Source organism: Stylophora pistillata, chromosome 1, assembly GCF_964205215.1.
Source record: "Stylophora pistillata chromosome 1, jaStyPist1.2, whole genome shotgun sequence".
NCBI lineage: Eukaryota > Metazoa > Cnidaria > Anthozoa > Scleractinia > Pocilloporidae > Stylophora > Stylophora pistillata.
Genome location: NC_142519.1, coordinates 28,674,673 through 28,695,714, shown reverse-complemented (window position 1 = coordinate 28,695,714; position 21,042 = coordinate 28,674,673). Strand labels below are relative to the sequence as shown.

General features: G+C 40.0%; 3 protein-coding genes across 4 annotated transcripts in view; 1 reads left to right on the top strand and 2 right to left on the bottom strand.

Annotated features, from left to right (window-relative positions):
- Window positions 1-1,239, bottom strand: part of LOC111329043 (tRNA dimethylallyltransferase) — a 2,092-nt gene extending 853 nt beyond the window's left edge. Inside the window, exon 1 of the mRNA XM_022933645.2 lies at window positions 1-1,239. This exon is cut by the window's left edge and continues 853 nt beyond it. Coding sequence (XP_022789380.1) covers window positions 1-1,217 — 1,217 coding nt within the window. The 5' untranslated portion in view covers window positions 1,218-1,239.
- Window positions 1,240-1,622: 383 nt separating this feature from the next.
- On the bottom strand, window positions 1,623-21,029 carry LOC111329038 (DNA topoisomerase 2-binding protein 1-A). 2 transcript variants are annotated; one of them, XM_022933635.2, is made up of 14 exons: window positions 19,370-21,029; window positions 18,649-18,936; window positions 17,962-18,209; window positions 17,031-17,214; window positions 15,762-16,435; window positions 14,459-14,620; window positions 13,900-14,100; window positions 11,882-12,139; window positions 8,256-8,402; window positions 7,361-7,585; window positions 6,342-6,733; window positions 5,001-5,196; window positions 4,168-4,351; window positions 1,623-3,226 (listed from the first exon to the last, which is right to left on the bottom strand). In XM_022933635.2, exons 1-14 carry the CDS (start codon window positions 20,745-20,747, stop codon window positions 2,988-2,990), a joined length of 4,776 nt encoding a protein of 1,591 aa, XP_022789370.1. In that variant the 5' UTR covers window positions 20,748-21,029; the 3' UTR covers window positions 1,623-2,987. The 2 variants fall into 2 exon arrangements, with proteins under 2 accessions (XP_022789370.1, XP_022789371.1); XM_022933636.2 differs by having other exon boundaries at window positions 13,900-14,097.
- LOC148741979 (uncharacterized) lies at window positions 8,670-11,144 on the top strand. The gene is made up of 2 exons (XM_088732001.1): window positions 8,670-10,333; window positions 10,488-11,144. The coding sequence occupies exons 1-2, from the start codon at window positions 9,386-9,388 to the stop codon at window positions 10,650-10,652; spliced, it is 1,113 nt and encodes a 370-aa protein (XP_088588127.1). The 5' UTR covers window positions 8,670-9,385; the 3' UTR covers window positions 10,653-11,144.
- Window positions 21,030-21,042: the final 13 nt, after the last annotated feature.

Sequence of the window (21,042 nt, the reverse complement as noted above, 5' to 3'; positions counted from 1 at the left end):
TTTGTTGCATCTAGACCATATACATCAGGGGCAGAACTAACTGGTCTTGCTAAGAAGCGATTTCGTACCCATGTCATTTGCTTTTTTGCATATCTTCGTGTGACTGTCTTCATGTTATCAAGCCCAATTTTAAGAAGTGCTTTGTCCTCTGCTGATGTACTGCTTTCATCAAAATCTTTGCCTTGTTGTTTGACAAGAAACTCATGAAATTCCTTAAATCCAATGGACTGAAATATGCCCTCAGTGTATTTGGCTACAGTATCTTTTCCTGCTAACACATGGTTATATTCTCTGTGAAAATTCAACAGTTCTTCAATCAAGCCTCTTTCTAGCATTTCACTGACTCTTTTATCTAACCTCTCATTCAGGATGCCTCTTTGGCACTGGAGCCAAAACACACAGACATCCTCATATCTCTGAGGTCCACCAAATGCATTGCCTCCAGGCTTTTGTTGCTGTTCTTGTATAATTGTGCTGTGTGGTTTTCCATGTTGTTCATAGATCTGTAGACTACGTGCAATTTTCCGGGAATCACTTGGGTGTAGCTTGTCTGCCATGGCTGGATCAACCTCCCTGAGCTTATCATAAAGGCTTGTCTTACAGCTGTGCTCATCTTCTCTTCCTGCTTCAGCATCAGTAAAAAACTGAAGTTTAGATCTTTCCTCAGAACGCTTTGACCTTTGGGATGCCTCTCCTGGAGACACTACTGCTTCATCATATATTGTGGTAGAGCCTAAAACACCTGTGCTTTCAAGAAGCTTTCGTTTTTTTATTTTCCTCGAAGGACCCTGGCCCTCAGGTTCATCAAGTTCTTCGCCGCTAGACAAATTGACGTTTCTGTCTTCTTCATCTATCAGTACATCCCACAACACGGATTCTATGTAATAATTTGTGCCACCAACAACTATCGGAATTTTATCCCTACTTTTGATGTCATCGATCAAAGGTAAAGCCATATTTCGAAATTCTACTACAGAGAATTCCTTCAGCGGTGACACAAAATCAATCAGGTGGTGAGGGCACTGCGACTGTTCTTCGGCAGTTACTTTATTCGTTATGATGTCCAGACCCTTGTAAACTTGCATCGAATCAGCACTAATGATTTCTCCACCAATTTTTTTACCTATTTCGATGGCTAGTTTGGATTTTCCTGTCCCAGTAGAACCCAAAATAACAACAAGTGGCAAGCGACGAACACCAGCCACGCCGGCCGCCATCTTGAATACGACGGAGAGAGCCTGGCCCTGATATTTAGAGAGGGAAAATGTCCGGGGGGTAGTGGTGCGAACTTCAAGGGCACTTTTTTCTTCTTATTTGTATCCAGACTAAATTTGCTTTGCTCCGAGATATGGCGTTGCTGCGACGGAGCGGCAGGTCTCGCTTTTACCGTCGTTTCCTGGGTGTTAAACAACGACAGAGGTACGAATGCGTGTTGTCAATAGCCACCACCTACTACACAGCGCGTGTTCCTTTCTGCTTAATAAAAGGATAGGAAGAAAAAAGACATTTTGGTAGTCCTAACACTTAGTTATATCACCCCAGTATTTCACAAGTACTGATTGTTATTCTGGGTGAGGAGAACCAGACTCGGAGGCGAATTTAAGAAAAAAACCAACGACAAATTCTTTCAAACACCAAATACTTACTTTATTGACATTAAAAACTAAGTAAAATATGTAATATCATTATTTCAAAAAGGTATGCGGCTGTAATAACATGACTTCGTGTGCAATTTGATGTTAACAAGCACGGATAAAGTTTTCAGAGACAACAAAATTGCACGAGCCCGTAGAGTGAGTGCAATTTTGTAGTCTTTGAAAAATTTACAAGCGCTTATTTACACCTACTTTCACGAGAAATCATGATTCCTTTTATAGTGTACATGAAAAAAGCATCACAGAAAGTCACGCCGAAAAATGCACCCGTTTTCAGCCGATCAGACGCTCTTATTTTTTTCATGTTAATCTCTCAACACACCCTTCACACTGACCTTTTAGGAACGAGGTTGTTTTTCTCCAGACCACCAAATGCTTACCTAAACGCAACATTCCCTTCTAGACAGTTGGCCAGGCACATTTCAGTTATTAAACTCGTTTTGAGGTAAAATAATTTTTTTTACAAGGAACGCTCTAAATTGCAACAAATCTGATTGGCACTGTTTGACAATACCCCTGATGGCAAAGGGAATGGCAAAGGATTGCGACTACGTGACTTCCCAACAATTGACTGCGTTGGAGGTTATATTACAGGAGTGTAAATCAAGTCATAACTCTACACATTACTTAAGTTCGGAAAAAAAAAAAACCAGCAAAGCTTTGCATCAGTAAATTTTCATGTACTGCAAATTTCACGCACAATAACGTTGTAATAGCAGGAATTAGGCTAAGCTAAGGCTTCATTCACATCGTGTTCTGAACACTCTGAAATGTCTATGACACCATTAGACTAAGAAAAATGACTTCAGCAAGTGGACTTGACGTGGAAAAATTGACCGCTCTATTCACCAGTAAAGAGAACTGTTAACGACACAGGTCTCAGTCTTAGGAGAACTTGCTAAAGTAGACCTTCTTTGAACCCTTTTCACCCTAACATCAGTCTGCATATTCTCCATACTGTTCTCTATACAATTCCTAAGGACCTTTTCACCTTAACATCAGTATGTATATTCTCCATACTTTTCTCTAAACATTTCCTTTGGTGCTGACAAGAAGAATTTGTTTAACAATCAAAGCTTCTTAGATTGGCGCTTATTTCTTTTATTCTCACGACCTTAATGAATGGCACAGCAATATGACTGTAAGAAGAAATTAGAAGCTGGTCACCCGCAGGGTAAAAAGGTAAAAATTCCCCTTGTGCCAAATTTAGTATGTAAGTTTCTTCCAAAAGATGGGAGAAATATGTACTGTCTTTTACTCCAAACCATGGTAGTACTATTGCTTTCAAAACAAGGTCAAGAGGGCGCATTACAATTTCTGATCCTTTAAAAATTAAACACGAACTCTTTTATCGCCGCCAGTAAGATCCTCCCCTTTCCTCTTCCTTGTCTGCCCAGGAATCGATCTGTCCTGTTCACCAGGCGTTCCAAGTTCTGAGAGTAAGTATTTCTGAGGGGGAGGTGGTGGCTCCTGCATTAGATACTCGGCGATGTAATCTGGCTTCAAACACCAAACATTATCCCTTTGAAGAGTGTTCAAGTCAGAAGAATCCACTTTCGTTTTAGCTAAGTCTAAATTGAAACAACAATAGAAAATGCTAAATGAATAAACACGGCGACGAGTGTTTTCCACCGTCTTGCAAATACGTTAATAAAATGTCACACATAGAGGGGCCTCAAAAGTGGCTGACAAGTGATTTAGAGTCAGAGGGCCCTCCTTACCAACGCTTACCCCGGTTTTAGTAACATGAAGTGATCAGGAGTATTGCTATTTTCCTGAGGCAGGATAACATTTTATCAGTGTTACCCTCCGGAATAAAGGCTGATAGTTTCTAAAGAAACTGTTTGGGGCTGCGTCGGTGGGGGTAACGAAATAATTTGAATATATCAACAAAGTTGAAAATGGTAAATTGGCCACCTTTACGATTATACAAGCTGACGTTTCGAACGTTACCCTCCGAAAGTTTGTCAGTTGGGTAACAAGTACAGTGACCCGAAAAGAAGTCGATCTCGGACCTTTTAATCCATAGCCCAGCGTATTACGATTCTGAACTAAGGACTGGAAACGAGTCACAAGGTCTGGTCTTTGCCCAAGATTTGAGCTGTGACTTAGAAAAACTTGGTTCGGACGAGCGATTGGGAATTTGGAAAGATCAACAACAATCAGAATCTGTATGTACTAAACAAACAAATTTAAAGTGCCTTTACAAATTCAATGACGGCAACACCGTCATTGGATTTGTTAAGGCACATATTAAGATGCCGGTATTAACAAGACTATGAAATTGATGTGTTTTTTTTTTTTTTTCCTTTTCACTTTTCCACTTATCACTTTATTCATTTTTTCTTTTATCATTTCGGCCTATTTAGCCAACTGTGGCTACCAAATCAGGTACATTTTTATCAATAAGCGATAACAGTAACCGTTTAGAGTGAGGTAAATGGGCATTTATGACAGTTTTTAACCCTGGTTTCCACTTAATTGGCGTAAATAGCCAGTTCACAGTACTTACCTACAAATGCGTGCGTGAAGTCGCTGGTGTTCTTGAATGGTGGTCTGCATCCCGAAACCTTAGCCCCTCCGGATTCTAACAGACGTTTAAATCCTGGTTGCCGTGACTTGTCCACGCACAGAAGAACCACCCAGCTATTGAATGCACCGCAGGACGCTGCACTTTTACCAGCTTCAGAAGCGGCCTGAGAGTAAAAGTTAAACGTTCACTATACAACAAAAAGTTTTCGGTTGAGGAGTATCATTGATCGTAGTGAGCGGTCTTTCGACTGAGGCCGGCCATTATCGATGGTAGTGGCCAACGTTTTAACAATCTGAGCGGAAAAGAAGTCACCTTTGATACTGGCATCTACTCAGATTGTGGAAACCTCCTTCACAAAAGCAACAAAAGGCCTTTACAGGACTATTTTGTTTATCATCAACTACATGCAGCAATTAACAAAGTTAAATAATAACTTCTGCGAATTTTTGAAAAGCTGAAGATTTGAGAGGTAGCTTTGATCTGAGCGAAATGATTAGGCGGTTCATCGAACTTTACAAGTAAATTGGCCACCGTAGTGGGGTTCTAAAGCGGACGTTTCGAGCGTAAGCCATTCGTCAGAGTGAATCGATTCGCTTCGGCTTCCGCCCAAAACTGAGCAATTGAGACTCTACGCTGAGCTAAGCCATAACTAGGTTCATATGTGAGACACGTTCCTTAAACTGCAAGGGTCAGCAATTTCAAAAGCTTCGTGTGAGAAATATGATAACAAAAATTGCGAATTTTACGCTCGGTAATTAAATGAAGAAAGATCTTTTTTCGCCTTGTCACGAAGGGAAAAAACGCTGCCTTACCGCTCTTTCCTGGCGAAGTTTGACTCTCCACCGTCGAGGGGCAGCAGCAAGTTTATTGTGAGGTTCTCCAGGGATTTCCTGTCCCCATTCGTGGGGAGACTCGTCAATAAAGTAGCCAGCTTCTCGACTGGCTTCCAAGAACGACTTGTGCAAAACCCACTTCCCAGCGGCTACTGCAGCAAGGTACTTTTCATTCCTGAAGATAGTGAAAGAGAAAATCAACTAATACAAGAACTAATTGGCTAGCTTGAGGGTGACTAGCCAAGTACTAGTAACCTCCAAGCAGCAGAAGAGGAAGAACAACAAGTGATTTCCCGTTTCGATGCGGTTAGCTAAGAGGAGATTATACTGATAAACGTGGCGGAAGTTACAAAACTGATTGCCAAAATGACGAAAACGTTTGGTTCGACTGCATTAAAAATTGCTTACTGCGAACAAGCATCATGCGGCTAGATTCATTACCGCCTCCCGGTTAGCTCAATTGGTAGAGCGCCGGACTGTTGTGCGGGAGGTCGTGAGTTCAAATCCAGCAAGACCAACACTCAGGGTCTTTAAATAACTGAGAAGAAAGTGCTGCCTTTGTAATAATATCTGCAAATGGTTAAACTTTCTAGTCTTCTCGGATAGGGACGATAAATGGAGGTCCCGTCTCACAAGCCTTTGTCTGTGATAATAAAATTTGTGGGACGTTAAAGAACCCACACACTGTTCGAAAAGAGTAGGGCACGTAGTGCCCCGGTGCTGTGGTCTATCTTTGTGTAGTGTCTATCAAATTGATGGGAGATACTGCGCCTTTGAATGTTATATAGAAAAGGCGCAATATAAATAAGGAATTCATTCATTCATTCATTCATTCATTCATTCATTCATTCATTCATTCAGTCAGTCAGTCAGTCAGTCAGTCAGTCATTCATTCATTCATTCATTCATTCATTCATTCATTCATTCATTCATTCATTCATTCATTCATTCATTCATTCATTCATTCATCATCAGCTAATCTCGCAATCTGGAACGAATACATGAGGTTTCCGCACAGCACCCTTTCTAAAGCTAAAAGATGGAACATCAAATGTTTTACACCATTCTTTCAAGACAAGAGAAAAAAAATACCAGTTGAGGAAAATGAAACCAACAGACTTAAACTAAGACACCCAGGAGTTCTACTGGTCTGCATGAAAGGGAAACAGAAGTATCTATGCAAAAAATTGCTTACTGCGAACTAGCATCATGCGGCTAGATTCATCACCTCCCTCTCTATCTCTCTGTCTCTCGATCTATTTCTTTTGATTACGGTCACCGTTAAAGGGATCACGATAAGATGTCAGTTCTGTAACTCACCTGTTTGGTTTACCAACCACCACGTGCGTGCACTCGGGATTAAAATAAACCGTGTCAAACACTTGTCCTCCAAGCTGCTCAATAAGTGCTGAGTAATCTATCTTCTCCTGAGGTGTCATAACCGACAGCTGGAACTTAGGCGTGGTCAGAGCTCGGGGTTGTGTTTGATCAAGTGCCGTAGTGTCTAGAAGATTCACAGGCTGGGGTTTGTGAGTGTCTTTAATTTGCAGGCCGATTGGCGGAGCTGCTGGAGTGGAACTGGTGACAGGTGTAGGAGGGTCGGACTTAACTGTCACGTTCAGTTCTCTTACGTGACGTTCAGCTGTGTCGTTAGCGTCGGTGTGCGTGACTCCCGTGACTGTAGATTCCTTTGAGGCAAGCGTTTGTGCGTCCTATAGGAAAGATGATAAAAAGCGCCGCTTTGTATGATTGAACTCTTAGTTTTGACAATGTTGATGTCGTGTGTCAAATTAGAATGCAAAGCACCAAAAGACAAGAAAGGGCAGAAAGAACACAGCTGACAGCTGCCTTTCCCTTTGACAAGTTTCACGAGAGTGTCGATAATAATGTCAGATAGATGTCGTTTTGTTTTAGAACACATTTTGATTGAGTCCCGTAAAACAAAAACCAAACAAAGGTAAAGGTCATAAAGAACAAATGAGAAATCAAAGCAAAAACAAGCAATTTACCTGAAGCCCGGGATTACACGGGTGACAAAGTCATAGTTGGTTTCAATTTCGAAACGAGCAGTTGAAAGGATGGCGCGAGGTTTCTAAATTAATCACAGAGCGGGGTTAAGTAAAACCACCGCAGTCTCGGATTACGCACGACACTCATATGAAAATTGCTCAAACAGGCTCAGTGACGCATGATATCGATTGCAACACTCTAACAAGTCGCTGCGCCTTGTTGACTCGCGTTCATTCATTACTTTGAGTTGTCATTTGCTCCCTGGGGTATTCACCTTTCTTCTGATTGGCTGTCATGCCGTTATGCGCTACAATGCGCATCGGTCTTACCGTGTTTGTATTGTTGCACGGTCTGTCGTCCTCCTCGTCCTCCGTGTGGGTATCAGGGCTGGGGCTACAGCCCCTCTTGAGCTGCGCCATAATCTTCTCACGCTCCATCCGTCCTGCGGGATCATCATAGGTGATAGTATCACTTTGCGAGTGTTCACTGTCATCGGTTGCTGACAAACGGGATTTGACCCGTGAGGACGAATTGCTGTTATCACCTTCATTAGCCTAGAGACAGTGAAGATTGAAACTTGATAGCGGATTTTAAAGCGTAACTTGATTAATGATTGAATCATTTTATAAAATAAGAGGGAGAGGGGGAGGGGGGTTAATGCTTTCATGCTCAAAACGGACGAAAAGCAAGTAGTTCCGAGACAAATCTAGGAAACGGATTGAAATCCACCTATAGAAGTCTAAAGTTAATATAAAACCGATCCAAGTAACTGTCCTGCTTCGCTGGTCAATCCATAACTCCTTGATCCTCTTGGTTAACTAATCGTTCAGGATTTATTCATTTATTTTATTTTTTGATCGATAAGGAAGTTTATCCCTCTCTCTTGCGTGTCAAGGTACCGCTGGTACAGTAGTAATCTGCCAGATAAAGATTGGTATAAGGTAAAGTCTGTACTCGAGCCAAGCGTCCATTAAGTCGGAGCTTATCTCGGTTCCCACAGCATGAAGCGACTGCAAGTATTACTACTTCCCCCGGAATGGGATACCTGTCCATCGCAAGGTTACCCCCCCCCCCAGCATTTCATCAGGCTTCCCTAATAGTTCGCCGGTACCCATATATATGCATATATATACCCATATATGCATTGGTAAAGCATCTACCCATGCCATAAACGACTCAGGAAGGAAGTACAATAAGGTACAAAATCGAGGCCAGGCAACTTACCTTAGCACCGACACGTGACCGAACCCTTGATGACGTACGTCTCGTAGCCAATGACATCTCAGATGTTACATTTCCTGTTGAATTGTGGGAAACGCTGATCGAGTTGCTGGATGACGTATGACGCCGGCTTCTTCGTCTCCCTTTTCCCTGTTCACAACAAAAGACATAGGAGACCATGATAGCTTAGTAAGGAGTTAACTGAGTATTTGTCACGAGCATGGAACGAGAAGAGTCCCAGTTCCAAGTCAGTTAAGATTTCTTAGTCAATTGTTTAAGCAACAGAGCTAAAAAGAACTCGTTAGTGACATACTTTAGACCACATGCTACTGAAATAGTTGATATGAATGTGTAACTCCACATCCGCAACAAGGACTGATGGTAACACAGAGCGAACACACATTGAAAACAGTTGGAAGTGACTCTCGTAGGGGGGTAACGTTTCAAGCGGCAACGTTTGGCGCGCCATGATAACCATAATTCGTGACTAACGAAATTCCTGAAATTGAAGCCGGGAGTCATCAAGAAAGAAGTGGATTATATAAATAACTATCTTCATTCTTTCAGAACAGCTCTACGTAAGATATATTATTGTAAAATTAGGTAACAGAAAGGCTGTAAATAAAATAGAGTAATGCTAGAAATGCTTGAAATAGTTATCACATGTGAAAGGTGGTTGAGAAAAAAAGAGTAAACTGAGGAAACTTAAGATACTTGCCTGTAAAGAGAGGGGGCCCCGTGAGATAGCGCGCGCTTTGATTATCTAACGGATGTGTCCTTGCGCGAGCTTATGAATTAAATAAGACTAAAGGTGAGGTTTTCAAGAGAGGCTGCTGCTTCATGTTTTGACGCAGAAAATTTTTAAATAACGTTGTTCGATCAATTTTCTTTCACTCGAAGTTCTAAAATCATCAACTTAAACGCACGGAGTCGAAAGCACCAAAGTGAAAGCACGAATATTCCACTGCGCGTGCAGAATCTTTGTCACAACAGATCCATTTATAACGTCAACACTGTTACTACGACAACTCAAACAGTTCGTTCAAACAAGTAACCTTGTTAAAAGCTTCGCTGTGCAGACTTTTTAAGAGTAAGGAGTTTTAGCGATTTCCGGGCTTTTTTTTTCGTACAACATGTGCGGATCTCTCTTATCTAAGTTTTCAAAATCCGGTAACAAAGTAGCTCCAAAGAGCGAGGCGGATTTTGAAGAGCCAAATCCAGTCGGGAGTAAAACAAAGTGGGCGGAAGAGACGACACGCAGCCCAGAAAACAACCCAAATGTGGCAAAGAAGGAAAACTTTCAAGGAGAATCTGAGATAAGAAGCTCCTTGGATAGAGAAACAGGTAGCGTTTCAGAAGATTTGTCTGAAAAACAAGAAGATGCCGAGAGAAGAGCGTTAGATAGTGCAAAAGCTATTTTGTCAACCCAAAGATCCACAATCTCAAATGACCCGGCGACGCGGGCGATGCAGAGCGCAAAAGAAATCTTGGAAGCTCAAATGGATAGCACGCCTTTAGGTTCAGGTACCATCGCCTATCAGCATGCAAGTTCTACACGATCTGTGTTTATGGGTGAAACCCCGAACGCCATTGCATTTGAAGTCCTAGACGGGTACAGACCAACTGTCCGCCCGACTGCTCGGGTGCTTCGGCGCCTGAACAAGTTGGAACGACAGCCGAAGCCATCGAGGAAGCAGATTAACGCCAAACTTCTGGCAGCAGAGGAGCGAAAACTAAGGGAGCTTGAGAACATACGTACCCGGGCCAGCAGTAGGGCGGGAAGTCTCAAACCGCACCCAGCAGAGGCGGTCTCCAAAGCTACTGCTAAGAAAATTGCTGTCAAGCAGGCTGCCGCTGACAGAAACAGAAATGAAATGATAGCGATAAAAAAGCAATCCGGGATTAAAGCCTCACGAAAGAGAAACAAGATCGCTACTGCTCAGGTTGCTGCCAGAGAAGACCTGCAGTCCGCTATTGGGCGGAAAATGAAGAAATCTAAAGATAGAAAGGCCGAGCAAAACTATCAGCGATACACCCAGAAGAACCTCAGGGAGGAGCGTGCGAGGAAAGTCAGAGAGAACGTGAGTATCGCTCTTTCGTGATTTTGTGCGGGATGTGCGTTGACAAAAATTCCCGCCTCCTCTCGCCTTAACGATCCACTTGTTTTCGTTTACCTTAACAATTAAATAATCTGAAGTTTAATCTGACGCATCTTTTCATTTCAACTTTTGCCAGATTGAACATATGCTGCGAGAAGAGGAGAAAGAAGTCCTTGAAGATCTTCGAGAAATAGAGGCAGACCAGGCGTACTGTGCCTCCGACAGCGACGAATCGTGGGGTAAAAGCGAGAATGAAGTTGCTTATGCGTGGGAAGACTTTTTCAATGATGATTTGCAGTAAATTTCGCTCATTCGCCCTAGAAATTTGCGCAAACTAACAAACTACTTTATGCTGCAAAAGAGAACAATGCTAAAGAGGTGAACAAAAACACTATGAAAACTCGAGTCAATTTTGTTCAGTGTCATCTCCTTCTTTTAACCTTCTCGTTATTTGTATAGCACTGGCGATCAAACTGTCACCGTGAAGGTGCCAATGCAGTTATAAAAAAAAATGCCGAATACAGAACCCTGAAAATGAACAACTTTTCTCGATTGATGAACTATGAAGCTATCACGACGAATGATAACCGATGAAATCGTTCAAGCTGCCTGTTATCAACAGGAAACTGAATCGTTTTAACCTCACTTGTAGAAACTTAAACCATTTATCCCCTTGCTAAAATCTTGAGATGAAAAGAAGCCGCAACGATCGTAAATGTTAGATACTAAAGGTCTCGAGTTAAATAAAAAGTACATCGAAAGTGAGGCTTCAATTTGTTTCACTTAAAGTCAAATAAACCCGTGATTTTGTACACAAGGTGTTTCTGATTGAGTGTTTCCAGATTTCACGAAACACTTATTTGCTATAGAACCTGTGGACAAGAAACAGCTGTACACACTCTTACCTTTATTTAGAAAAATTATCTTCAATTTCGCCGAACCATTAAGAAAAACGTTGGTTAATGCGGACAATGTCAAGAAAGCTTGTAGCTTTAACTGGAAAACACTGCTGGGACTACACGACGGAATTTTAACGAAATGCGCAAAAGAAAACACGCGTGTTTTTAGAGAGCAACTCAGAAGTATTATCACGATTAATGCAGAGAACGCAAAGCAACTTTTAGCTGACTTTTAGAAACAAACAGCCACCAGAAAGAGAACAAAGTTATCTTTGGTAACTTTGGAGCTCAAAAATCAAAGAAATAACAAAACCTAATAGTCTTCGCCATTGTTTTAATCACGACAAGAAATATTTAATCACGAAACACTTTCACCGGTAGAGCAATCCTTTTACCTGTTAAATTTCAAGAATTCTAAGGAGAGAGTACACAAGTTGCGGAGGGTTCTTAATCGCGCCGGAAGAAAACACAAGCGACAGACTAGTCACGTTTGGTTTTACATCTGATACGTCGAGACGAAGGTACGAGTTTCCTGGACCAATCATCTGACTTAGTTGACCAAACCCAATCCAACTCTGGATTACTTTCTTATCACTGAATTGAAAATTACACTAGCCTACACATTCTTTACCTTGGTAGCATCCATTATTGCTTCTAGTTGACGTTTAAAATCTTCTCTGGCCTCTAGAGACTCCAGTGTAGCTGGTCCCATTTGAGGATCTTGTTGTACCTCTTCTGCAATATCGCCTTCCTCAGCCTTTTCCTCCCCCGCTAACTCCTCAGGCACGCTCCCCATCTTGCTAAGTTTTTTAGTTTCACTCGACTCATTCACTTTCACTGAGAGTGACTTTCGTTTCTTTTGTGGTGACATCTCTTGTTCTGTTGTTGCCTGTAGCGAGACAATGAAAAAAGTTTCAAGCATCCTCTCAAGGCATTCAGAAGAATACCATTCACTAGTATAACTCAAGCTGTCACTTCGCCGACATGTCAACCTACCGAAAAACAACTTTCTGAAACCGTAAGTCAACTCGCCGAATGTCATATGCCACCGAAGTCGTTGACTTAACAGCGCCTTATGACTTAACAATGTTAACTGACTTAACAATGTTAACTGACTTTACAGGGTCAAATGGCTTTAAAAGTCACATCAAGAAGTGTTGAAAGATCCTTTGGTCTTTGTAAATTTTCAAACTTGAGAGCGATTCCACGCTACTAGATGAAGCTCACAATCAAAGTCATTTGTACAATGATTGCTTTTTAAAATGGTATGAAATGGCCCTGAAGGCCCTTTGAATCATCACATATAGCATACCAAGTAAAGAAACTTGGAAAAGTTAAGATATCCGCGAGATGACCGAGGACGTTAAAGAAAAAAAGAAAATGTCAGTGAGTTGACTAATGCTTTCGGCAAGTTGACATACGAGCAAAGTGATCGATATTCATTTCATATTGTTAGGGAAATCTAAGAGAAAGCTTTCAAGGAGGCATCATGCTTAACAGCTGCTTTATCTTACAAAATTTCCCCTCAATTATTCGAGTCATCATTGCAGCCAGTTTAAATGTTTCCCATCCGTGGCCATCTTTGTTACTCTTCCGTGTATTACTGCCTCTAATAATTAATAATTCGAGGTTCCCATTGAAATTTTGCGCGGGAAATTGGCGTGCGGCCAGCCAGCCAGACTGGCCGCGCACCAATTTTTCGCGCACAAAATCTAAAAAGAAAACATAAGAAACAAATAATGCGACGAAAAATGTGCGAAGAAATTGAAACGTTTTCAGATATCTGTACATGGAAACAAATGGTCGGGGAAAGGGAAACTTAGACTTCTCGAACCCATAGCTTATTCAGGTTATGGGTTTCCTGTCAATTTGCCATTTTTTTTTTAAGTTTCATTGAAAAACTTCGACGGAAACATCGTGACTTACTAGCTTGTGCGGTTGTTTATAACCCCCGTGAGGCAACGTGATTCTGACAGCCACCTATGACTCGATATGCGCAGACGTTTGACCAGTGCGTTAGCAATCCCAAGCTTTTAGAGGAATTTTCAATTGACTCTCGAAAATAATACGGGATTGCACTGGTTTTTCTTTACTTCACTCTGTGATTGGTCCAGAAAACTCGCACAAATCTCTCAGGCAATCAAATGCAAAACTCCTGGTCATGGGTTTGATTCCCACCGATGTCGTAAGAATTTTTTCTTTACCTCTCGTGGTGCCCTGTTACCCTTTACTAGGGCTAACGCACAGTGGGTTTTTCATGGGTTTCACTTAGAGCTCTTAAAAGGTGATTCGGTCGGTGGCTCGCATTAAGAAGTCGTGAAAAATTCGACAATTAATTTTTTTTTTTCAAAATTTTTGGCATAGTCTGATAGTCAGTCCTATAAGCTTTAATTTGATATAGGGGTTTAGATATCTACAGTTTAAACCGGACGCGCTACATCGCTTGCACGTGAGACACCCCTGAAGGTGCACGGTAATCTCAAGGCAGTTTGATTGTTTTTCCTTTAAGTTTTCGTTCAGATTAGCTGCTGTGTTTACTTTGGTTTTGGTTTTACGACAGTCCATCGAAAAAGGCTTGAAAACATAATCGACAATTGCTGTTGGAGCTTAAACTGCACATGGCTTGTACACAACAATTCATGTACTTACAGCTTGAGACGATCTTGTCATTCGTCTTCCCGTTGTTACCACTGACAGACTTAACTTCGGATTAAAGGTGTGTGGATACATGGTCTCGTCAACTCGCTCATTTTTTTCTTGACAACTATACAACCAATGAGGAGACACTATGTGAATGCCTCGAGCCTTTGCCTGTGCATATTCCTTACTTTTGTCATTGGATGGACCCTGCTGACATCAGAATAACAAGTCGTTTAGTCTTTTCAGTTAATGAGAAAGACAGTAGTTTTTTTATTTTTTCGTTGAGGAGACACTATGTGAATGCCTCGAGCCTTTGCCTGCGCATATTCCTTACTTTTGTCATTGGATGGACCCTGCTGACATCAGAATAACAAGTCTTTTAGTCTTTTCAGTTAATGAGAAAACAAAATTATCTTGTAAAACCCCCACCGACGCAGCACCACAGTTTTTTTTTTTTAGAAACTTACCGTCTTTATTAACCTGCTTGCAGAATAACGAATCTCAGGAGTATGCAAGCTGCTTGTGCTACCTAAACCTCTGAATACTACTTTGATAGTTGCTCTCTAACCTGGTGAATAAGGTGCGTGCATGATCCGTCGTAAAGCCTGCGATAATCAGCTCCGAGAGAAGATGCTAAGTTGAAGATTTCTGTTTGTTGCTGAGCCAATTTTTTACTCACAGATAAAATGACACCAACTAGGATACCTTGTTGATGAGGTTCTCCATTTTCCTGTCCATTAAAAGCACAAATTTATGTCAAATCCGCTTAGTAAACCAATATTAGTTAATAGTGAAAAGACAGAGTAACTTGGCTCTTGATATGACAACAGTTTTCTCAAGTCATGGTAATATTCCACTATTACGTGATCATGATAATGATAATGATGATAATTAAAATAAAAATGATAATAATAATAATAATAATAATTTTTTTAAAGGACAGAAAGTTTTATTGTTATCCAATAACAGACAAACGTAATGTGAACTCTGCAAGTTTAAAAAGCAGACAAAATAATAATAATAATAATAATAATAATAATAATAATATTTTCAAAACTTAAAAACATTACAATAACTTCGCGTGGGTAATGGTTTTTCATCTCCTACATTTCCAAATTAGTTGATAGGGAATACATCTATTAAATTCGGTTCTCTAGGATCAGACTTGTATCAGACCCAAACTAACTTTGATAACAAAAACGACCGACATATAAAAATCGTGAAAGCAACTAATAATATTAATAATAATAATAATAATAAATAAAACAATAATAATAATAATAATATGACTTACAATATCAATAATTATTATTATCATCATTATAATGCTTTGTTAGCAAGAAATACCATGATACTAAAAAGTGACTTGTGGTGGTATTGCAAGATTAAGATTTTGTATTTTGTGGAAGGCAGTGTGGCCGAGTGGTCAGTGTGTCAGACTCGCAATCCGCCACTCCCTGGTTCGAGTCCTGCCCTGACCACTACCTGGATTTGTTTCATGGTAGCTTTGAGTTCAAATCCTTGGCCATGCTTGTAAATAGCCAACTAGTTTGCCTTCGGCCAGTTGGGATTCTTAATAATGTTATTTTCAATTTGAATTATTTGTTTCAGTTGTTTGGTGGAAAACCTGTAAACTAGCTTTTCAGCTAAGTGTTTCTACCCACATTAAATAAAGATTATTAATTATTAATTATTATTTTTATTAATTGATTACTAAAAATTATGAAGTCTACCATGAACTTTTAAGGAGCAATTTGACACAAATGAGACATGTACAAAAAGAGACTGGTTGAGACTTTGTATAAAGTCTACTTGACACAAATGAGACCTGTACTATGCATCAACAGCCTCTTCATATTTAAAAAACAAACCTCTCTTTCTTGTTGGATGTCATCAAAAGTTTCATCATCATCATTCTCCTCATCACCTTTCCTTGTGCGTGGAGCAACAGTGCCCAGTTTTTTAAGAGTCTGTTTGATGTTCTCTGCAAAGAAATCACCCAGTGGAAAGCTGTTTCTACTGCCCCGACTCTTTCTGCCTCTTAGACTTGAACAAACAGGTGAAGCCAGCTCTTCCATCACATCAGCCAAGTCAAATGATGGTCTGAATGGACGGAAGTACATAGATGGCCTCTTCACAGGTTGCTTTTCTGTACTTCCTTGATCGCCACCTCCATTGTTAACATTTTGCACATGGAGGGCAGATACTTCATTGTTTGTTTCAATTGGAAGTTCACCCTCTTCAGATTTTAAAATGTGGTCTTGAGAAGTGTCTTTAGCATCTGCCTTGCCCACTCTCAGTTCCTCTGATGGGCAAACATTGGCATCCACTACAACTTTTTTGTCACTGCCTACAGGATACTCATTAGTGGGAACCAGGGTGCCACCTGCAGCACAGGCAAAGAGCCAATCCCTGCTTACTACAGGGATATTCCATTTCATAGCTGCCTTGTATTTGTTTCCATCAGGATCTTGGCACAAGAGGTGTGTGCTGGCCTTGAAGTTCCCACTTGCTTTACGAACAAAGTATTCCTGGCAATGAGCACCTGATGAGCAAAAGAAAAAATGTTCTCATTGAAAACAAACTAATAATATAACTGGGCACAGTTTTCCAAAGGATGGATAACACTATCTAATGGATAAATAGTTATCCAGCAGACTGATGTCAACAAATTGTACAGCACTATCCACCAAATAGAAATTTATACAGTGGATAACATACTCCACCCTTCGATTAACCAGGGCCAGAAGTAGATGTATTTCAATTGAGAATAGCAGTCATGTAAAAAAGCTAAGTACTTTTTAAAAATACTTTTTTGTTACGTACTTTTCTCTCTTAACATGAAAAGTGTGAGAGAAACAAAAAACAACACTGGTCTTGATTCACTAGCAAACTAAGAGGTTTTGACTGATGGAAAAACAGTGAGAACCATGAACAAACTTGGCATATCATTAATGAGGAGTTCAGTCATTGCTGAGAACTGTACACCCTTTTCTCGTGCCCAATTGTGCAAAGGGAGGATAAATCGCTATCCAGTAGAAAAGTGTTAACAAATTGCACTGTGCTACTCACTGGAGAGAGATTTATCTAGTTGATAGTGTCTAATTGATAAAAATGAAATCATGTTTGGCTAGAGTTACCTAGAAGTTCTGCTAGTTGATATATGTGGTCTCTTTCTACGCCTGTAAATTGACTGATTGTTAAAACACATCCACTGAGTGGTTTTCTGGCCTCTGGGATACTAAATGGCTTAAAGAGAAAGCCATCCTCTGGGGCCAAAAGATGGTCACATGCTAAGCTCTGCTCCAACCAGCAAAATGTAACCTGTAAGAAATTTAAAACCTCATTTCAACTGCAAGCATCTTGTGATATTTGTTTTTCTGATTAAAAAATCTCTTTAGTTTGATGATTGTGCCTTTCTATAACTTTAAGAGCATATGATTAAAAAAAATAAAATAATGACACTTTCTACTTTGACAATGGATCAGAAAGGAGATTTGCTTTCTGGTCACTGAGACCAGTAAGTGATAATTATTATACTCTTTAATGGATTGTAAGAGGTGGATGTTTACAAGGCATGAAATATCAAAATTCTCTAACAAGAATTCTCTGGCTTATTTGCTACTTCTGTCGCATGGGGCAAACCCCTCTGACATTTTTTCCAGGATTCAAAGACAATTTGATGAGACCCACTAAAACTTTTGGGCGGTATTGAAGATTTAAGAAGTTAGTGTGTTTTCGAAGAATATAGCAGAGTCACCTAGCCATCCACTATTTAGCCACTGAGTCTCCCACAATTTATGAACTGTAAATTATTGATTTCTTCCACAGAAAAACACATTAAAATTTTATACTGTGAGTACAAGTACAAAACTATATATTCTTCCAGTGGGTCATCTCTAAGAATAATTTACATAATGAAAAACTTCAAAACTTTACAATGTGTACACATAATGAAATTAAAACAGACTGACTGTAAAACTTGACACACAAGACATCTACAGCATATAATAAGTAACATCTACCTATGTAAAAGTTCACACTCTGTTATGCAAACATTAAGTTACTAACTAGCTGTTTTGCTTGTAAATCTTCTTCAGGAACTTTGTTCATTGGTAACACTGCATAGTCAGCTGTTTGTCCACCAGACACGGCCTTTCCTCCATTGCTCTCTAGAAGCTGCCAGAGGTGTGTCAGATGTTCACTAGAAAAACCAGCCACTGTGAAAAACTTTCCAGACAGTAAGCCATCTTGGGGAGCTTCTTCTTCTTCTTCATTATCAAGTGTAGCATCAGGATCAGCACTAAAACTACTGCACTCTGGTAGGTAAAAAAAGATTTTGTAACTACACATATATGTACTGTATATAATGATTCAATTTAGTCCCTTGGGTGCTTATTTACTCATGATACCTTGGGCGCACTTATTGGAACAAGGGCACTAACTCTTATTATTACAGTACCATATTACCCTCTGCTGTGAAAATTCAAGGTCTATATAGCAAGTTACATCTAGGGGTAATGTGCCTCAGTTAATTCAACTATAGGGAAAAATCTAGGAATCTTAACTAACAACTTAACTGAGTGTCTGAAGGGTTTGGGAAACAATTTCTTGTAACATGCAGTAACTTCAAATGACTCAGATGCACCCAAAGCAAAAAGAGTCAGTTTGAAATTATCTCTGCCTATTAAAGCATGTTTTACCTCACAATATTTACAGCAAACTTATACTTCAAATGCTTAAAATACTACACTGAACCTTTTAACTGTGCAGTGGTGTCTGTTTGAGGAAGGTTTTGCCCAGGTTCACTGCCTTGATCTTCATTCTGAGGCAGATATTGTATGAAAACATCATCATAATCATCATCACCATCGCACTGATCCTCCTTTGGCTTGGCTTTTGCATCCTTTTTATTTTTCTCAGATGCACTTGGTTGAAGAACAGAGACATTTTTTGTTGCTTTTGAAAGGGTTTTAGCAGGATCTTCATTCTCTTTGCATGAGAGTGGAAGATCCTCCCTTTGTAATAGATCAGAACAGAGATATTCTGCAAAGAAAAAAAATGGAAACAAAGTGATTTGTAATAGATCAGAACAGAGATATCCTGCAAAGAAAAAAAATGGAAACAAAGTGATTTGACCTGCTATTCTTATTCTAACAGATAATAATTGCACCCAGCCAAGGTAATGAGAGGTGAAAAAATTTATCAATTACATAATATTGCCTGATTGAACTACAAATTCTCTTGTCCCAGTTGTTTGAAAGTTAGAGAATGCTATCCAGTGGTTAAATCTTAATCCAGTGGATACTGCAGCATGTTCTGCTATCACTTATCCTCTGGACAGAGATTTTATCCATTGGATGGCATTATTGGTCCTTTATACAACTGGGCCCTGGTCTAAAATTGTAAGAAATGTATAGTTAACGGCAAGGAGAATTGATAAAATTGGAAAGTGAGTGGCAAGGTGAAACACACTTACTTTCTTCTGATAGCTTTTTCCCTTCCCTTGCAGAATCCAAAATCCATTGAACACTAACAATAAACACTTGAAAATCGCAGTTTCTTAACAGATCAATATCTGCATCAATTCTATTGCCAACAATAACATGAGAAACAATCTCATTGATTTGATTGAATCTTGTCCCTCCTCCAGAGTTGATGATCTTTCTAAGCTTCTCCAAGTTTTGCCCAGAAAATCCACTTAAATAAATTTTACAACCATCCAGAAACATATTCCCAGGCTGAATTCTGACATCAAAATCAGAGCCATCTGGATCTGAAATATGAGTCTCTCCTATCCTGGAAACATCAGTCTTAGACTGATTAGATAGTCTACTGTATCTTCCACAACCAGAGATCAAATCTTTGTTGCCGTGTTTCTGCGCACTCTTGTATGCTGCTTGTGCAGCCTTATTTGAAATCTTCTTCTCTGTACTACTTTTAGAAGTATTGCCTTTAATTAAACCAGAAAATCTTGCACCTGCTTGTGAACTGTTATTTTCTTCATTAGGCTGAGTATAATAGCTTGACTCATCCTGACACAAGCCTGTCTGAACTGAGTCATAAAACCATTGTGTACAAACACAGTGAAGATTCCACCTCCTTGCATACTCATATTTTTCACCCCTTGGCTCATCGACAAGTAAATGAGTACATGTGTTCATATCAAGTGCACCAGAGTATGTTCCACCATGTTGTGTTACAAGTTTCTTAATTTCTTTCCTTTTTTCTGCATCAATACCTGTCACACAAAGAGTTATTCCCTTGAATGTTGGGCATTTGAATTCCATGAATTGTTCATCTGTGGCACATACATGTTTGTCCTGACTGAGCTCCCAGCATTTGTAAACCCACTGTGGTAATAAAATGGGTTTGTTGAAACTACATGCTACCTTGTATTTCTTAGACCCCACTTCACCCGCAACCAAGTGAGTTACTGCGCTGGTGAAATCTTTCATAACAATTCCTCCCATCAGGTGGATAAGATCGTAAAGCCTATCTCTCTCTTGCCGAGGTACACTGGTACAACTGATAGCAGTGCCAAGCATGGCTACACCATAAACTGGATATTGGACATTTGGCAGCGGGGTCTGTGTTTGTAAACAAGATAATATACACTGTGGACCAACAATCCTGCATTTACTTTTCTTCAAGTACTCGAAACTTTCTCCTTCAAAATTCTCCAAAACGTAGACCGATCGTTGTGTCTCCAAATCAATATTTTCCAAATCGCTCGCAGAAATCCATTCGCTGTTCAAATCGTACTCCTTGCTAGCTTCCGAGGCTCGCAAAAGGTTTTCTTCCTTCGATTCATCAACACTTATAAACCTAAGGGTATTTTCATCATCGCTCGCCATTTTTCGGTTTCCTGATCAGCACATGAAATTGACAACTTTTATGTGTCAGTTTTCTCAGTCCGCCATCTTGGATTCCATCGAATTCGTATAGCTCAACTATAATTTTACGGTACAGAATAGTTAAACCGAGTTCATTTCTCTATCATTATGCTTGTCTACGAAATTTTGTATCAAGAAATCAATTGAGATTCTAAAGAACCTTTCAAAACGAAAAATTTTAAAGGAAATTATACGAAAACATGGTCATCAAAACACAACAAAATTTTTTGGCGGGAAAAGATAGACATGCGCCATG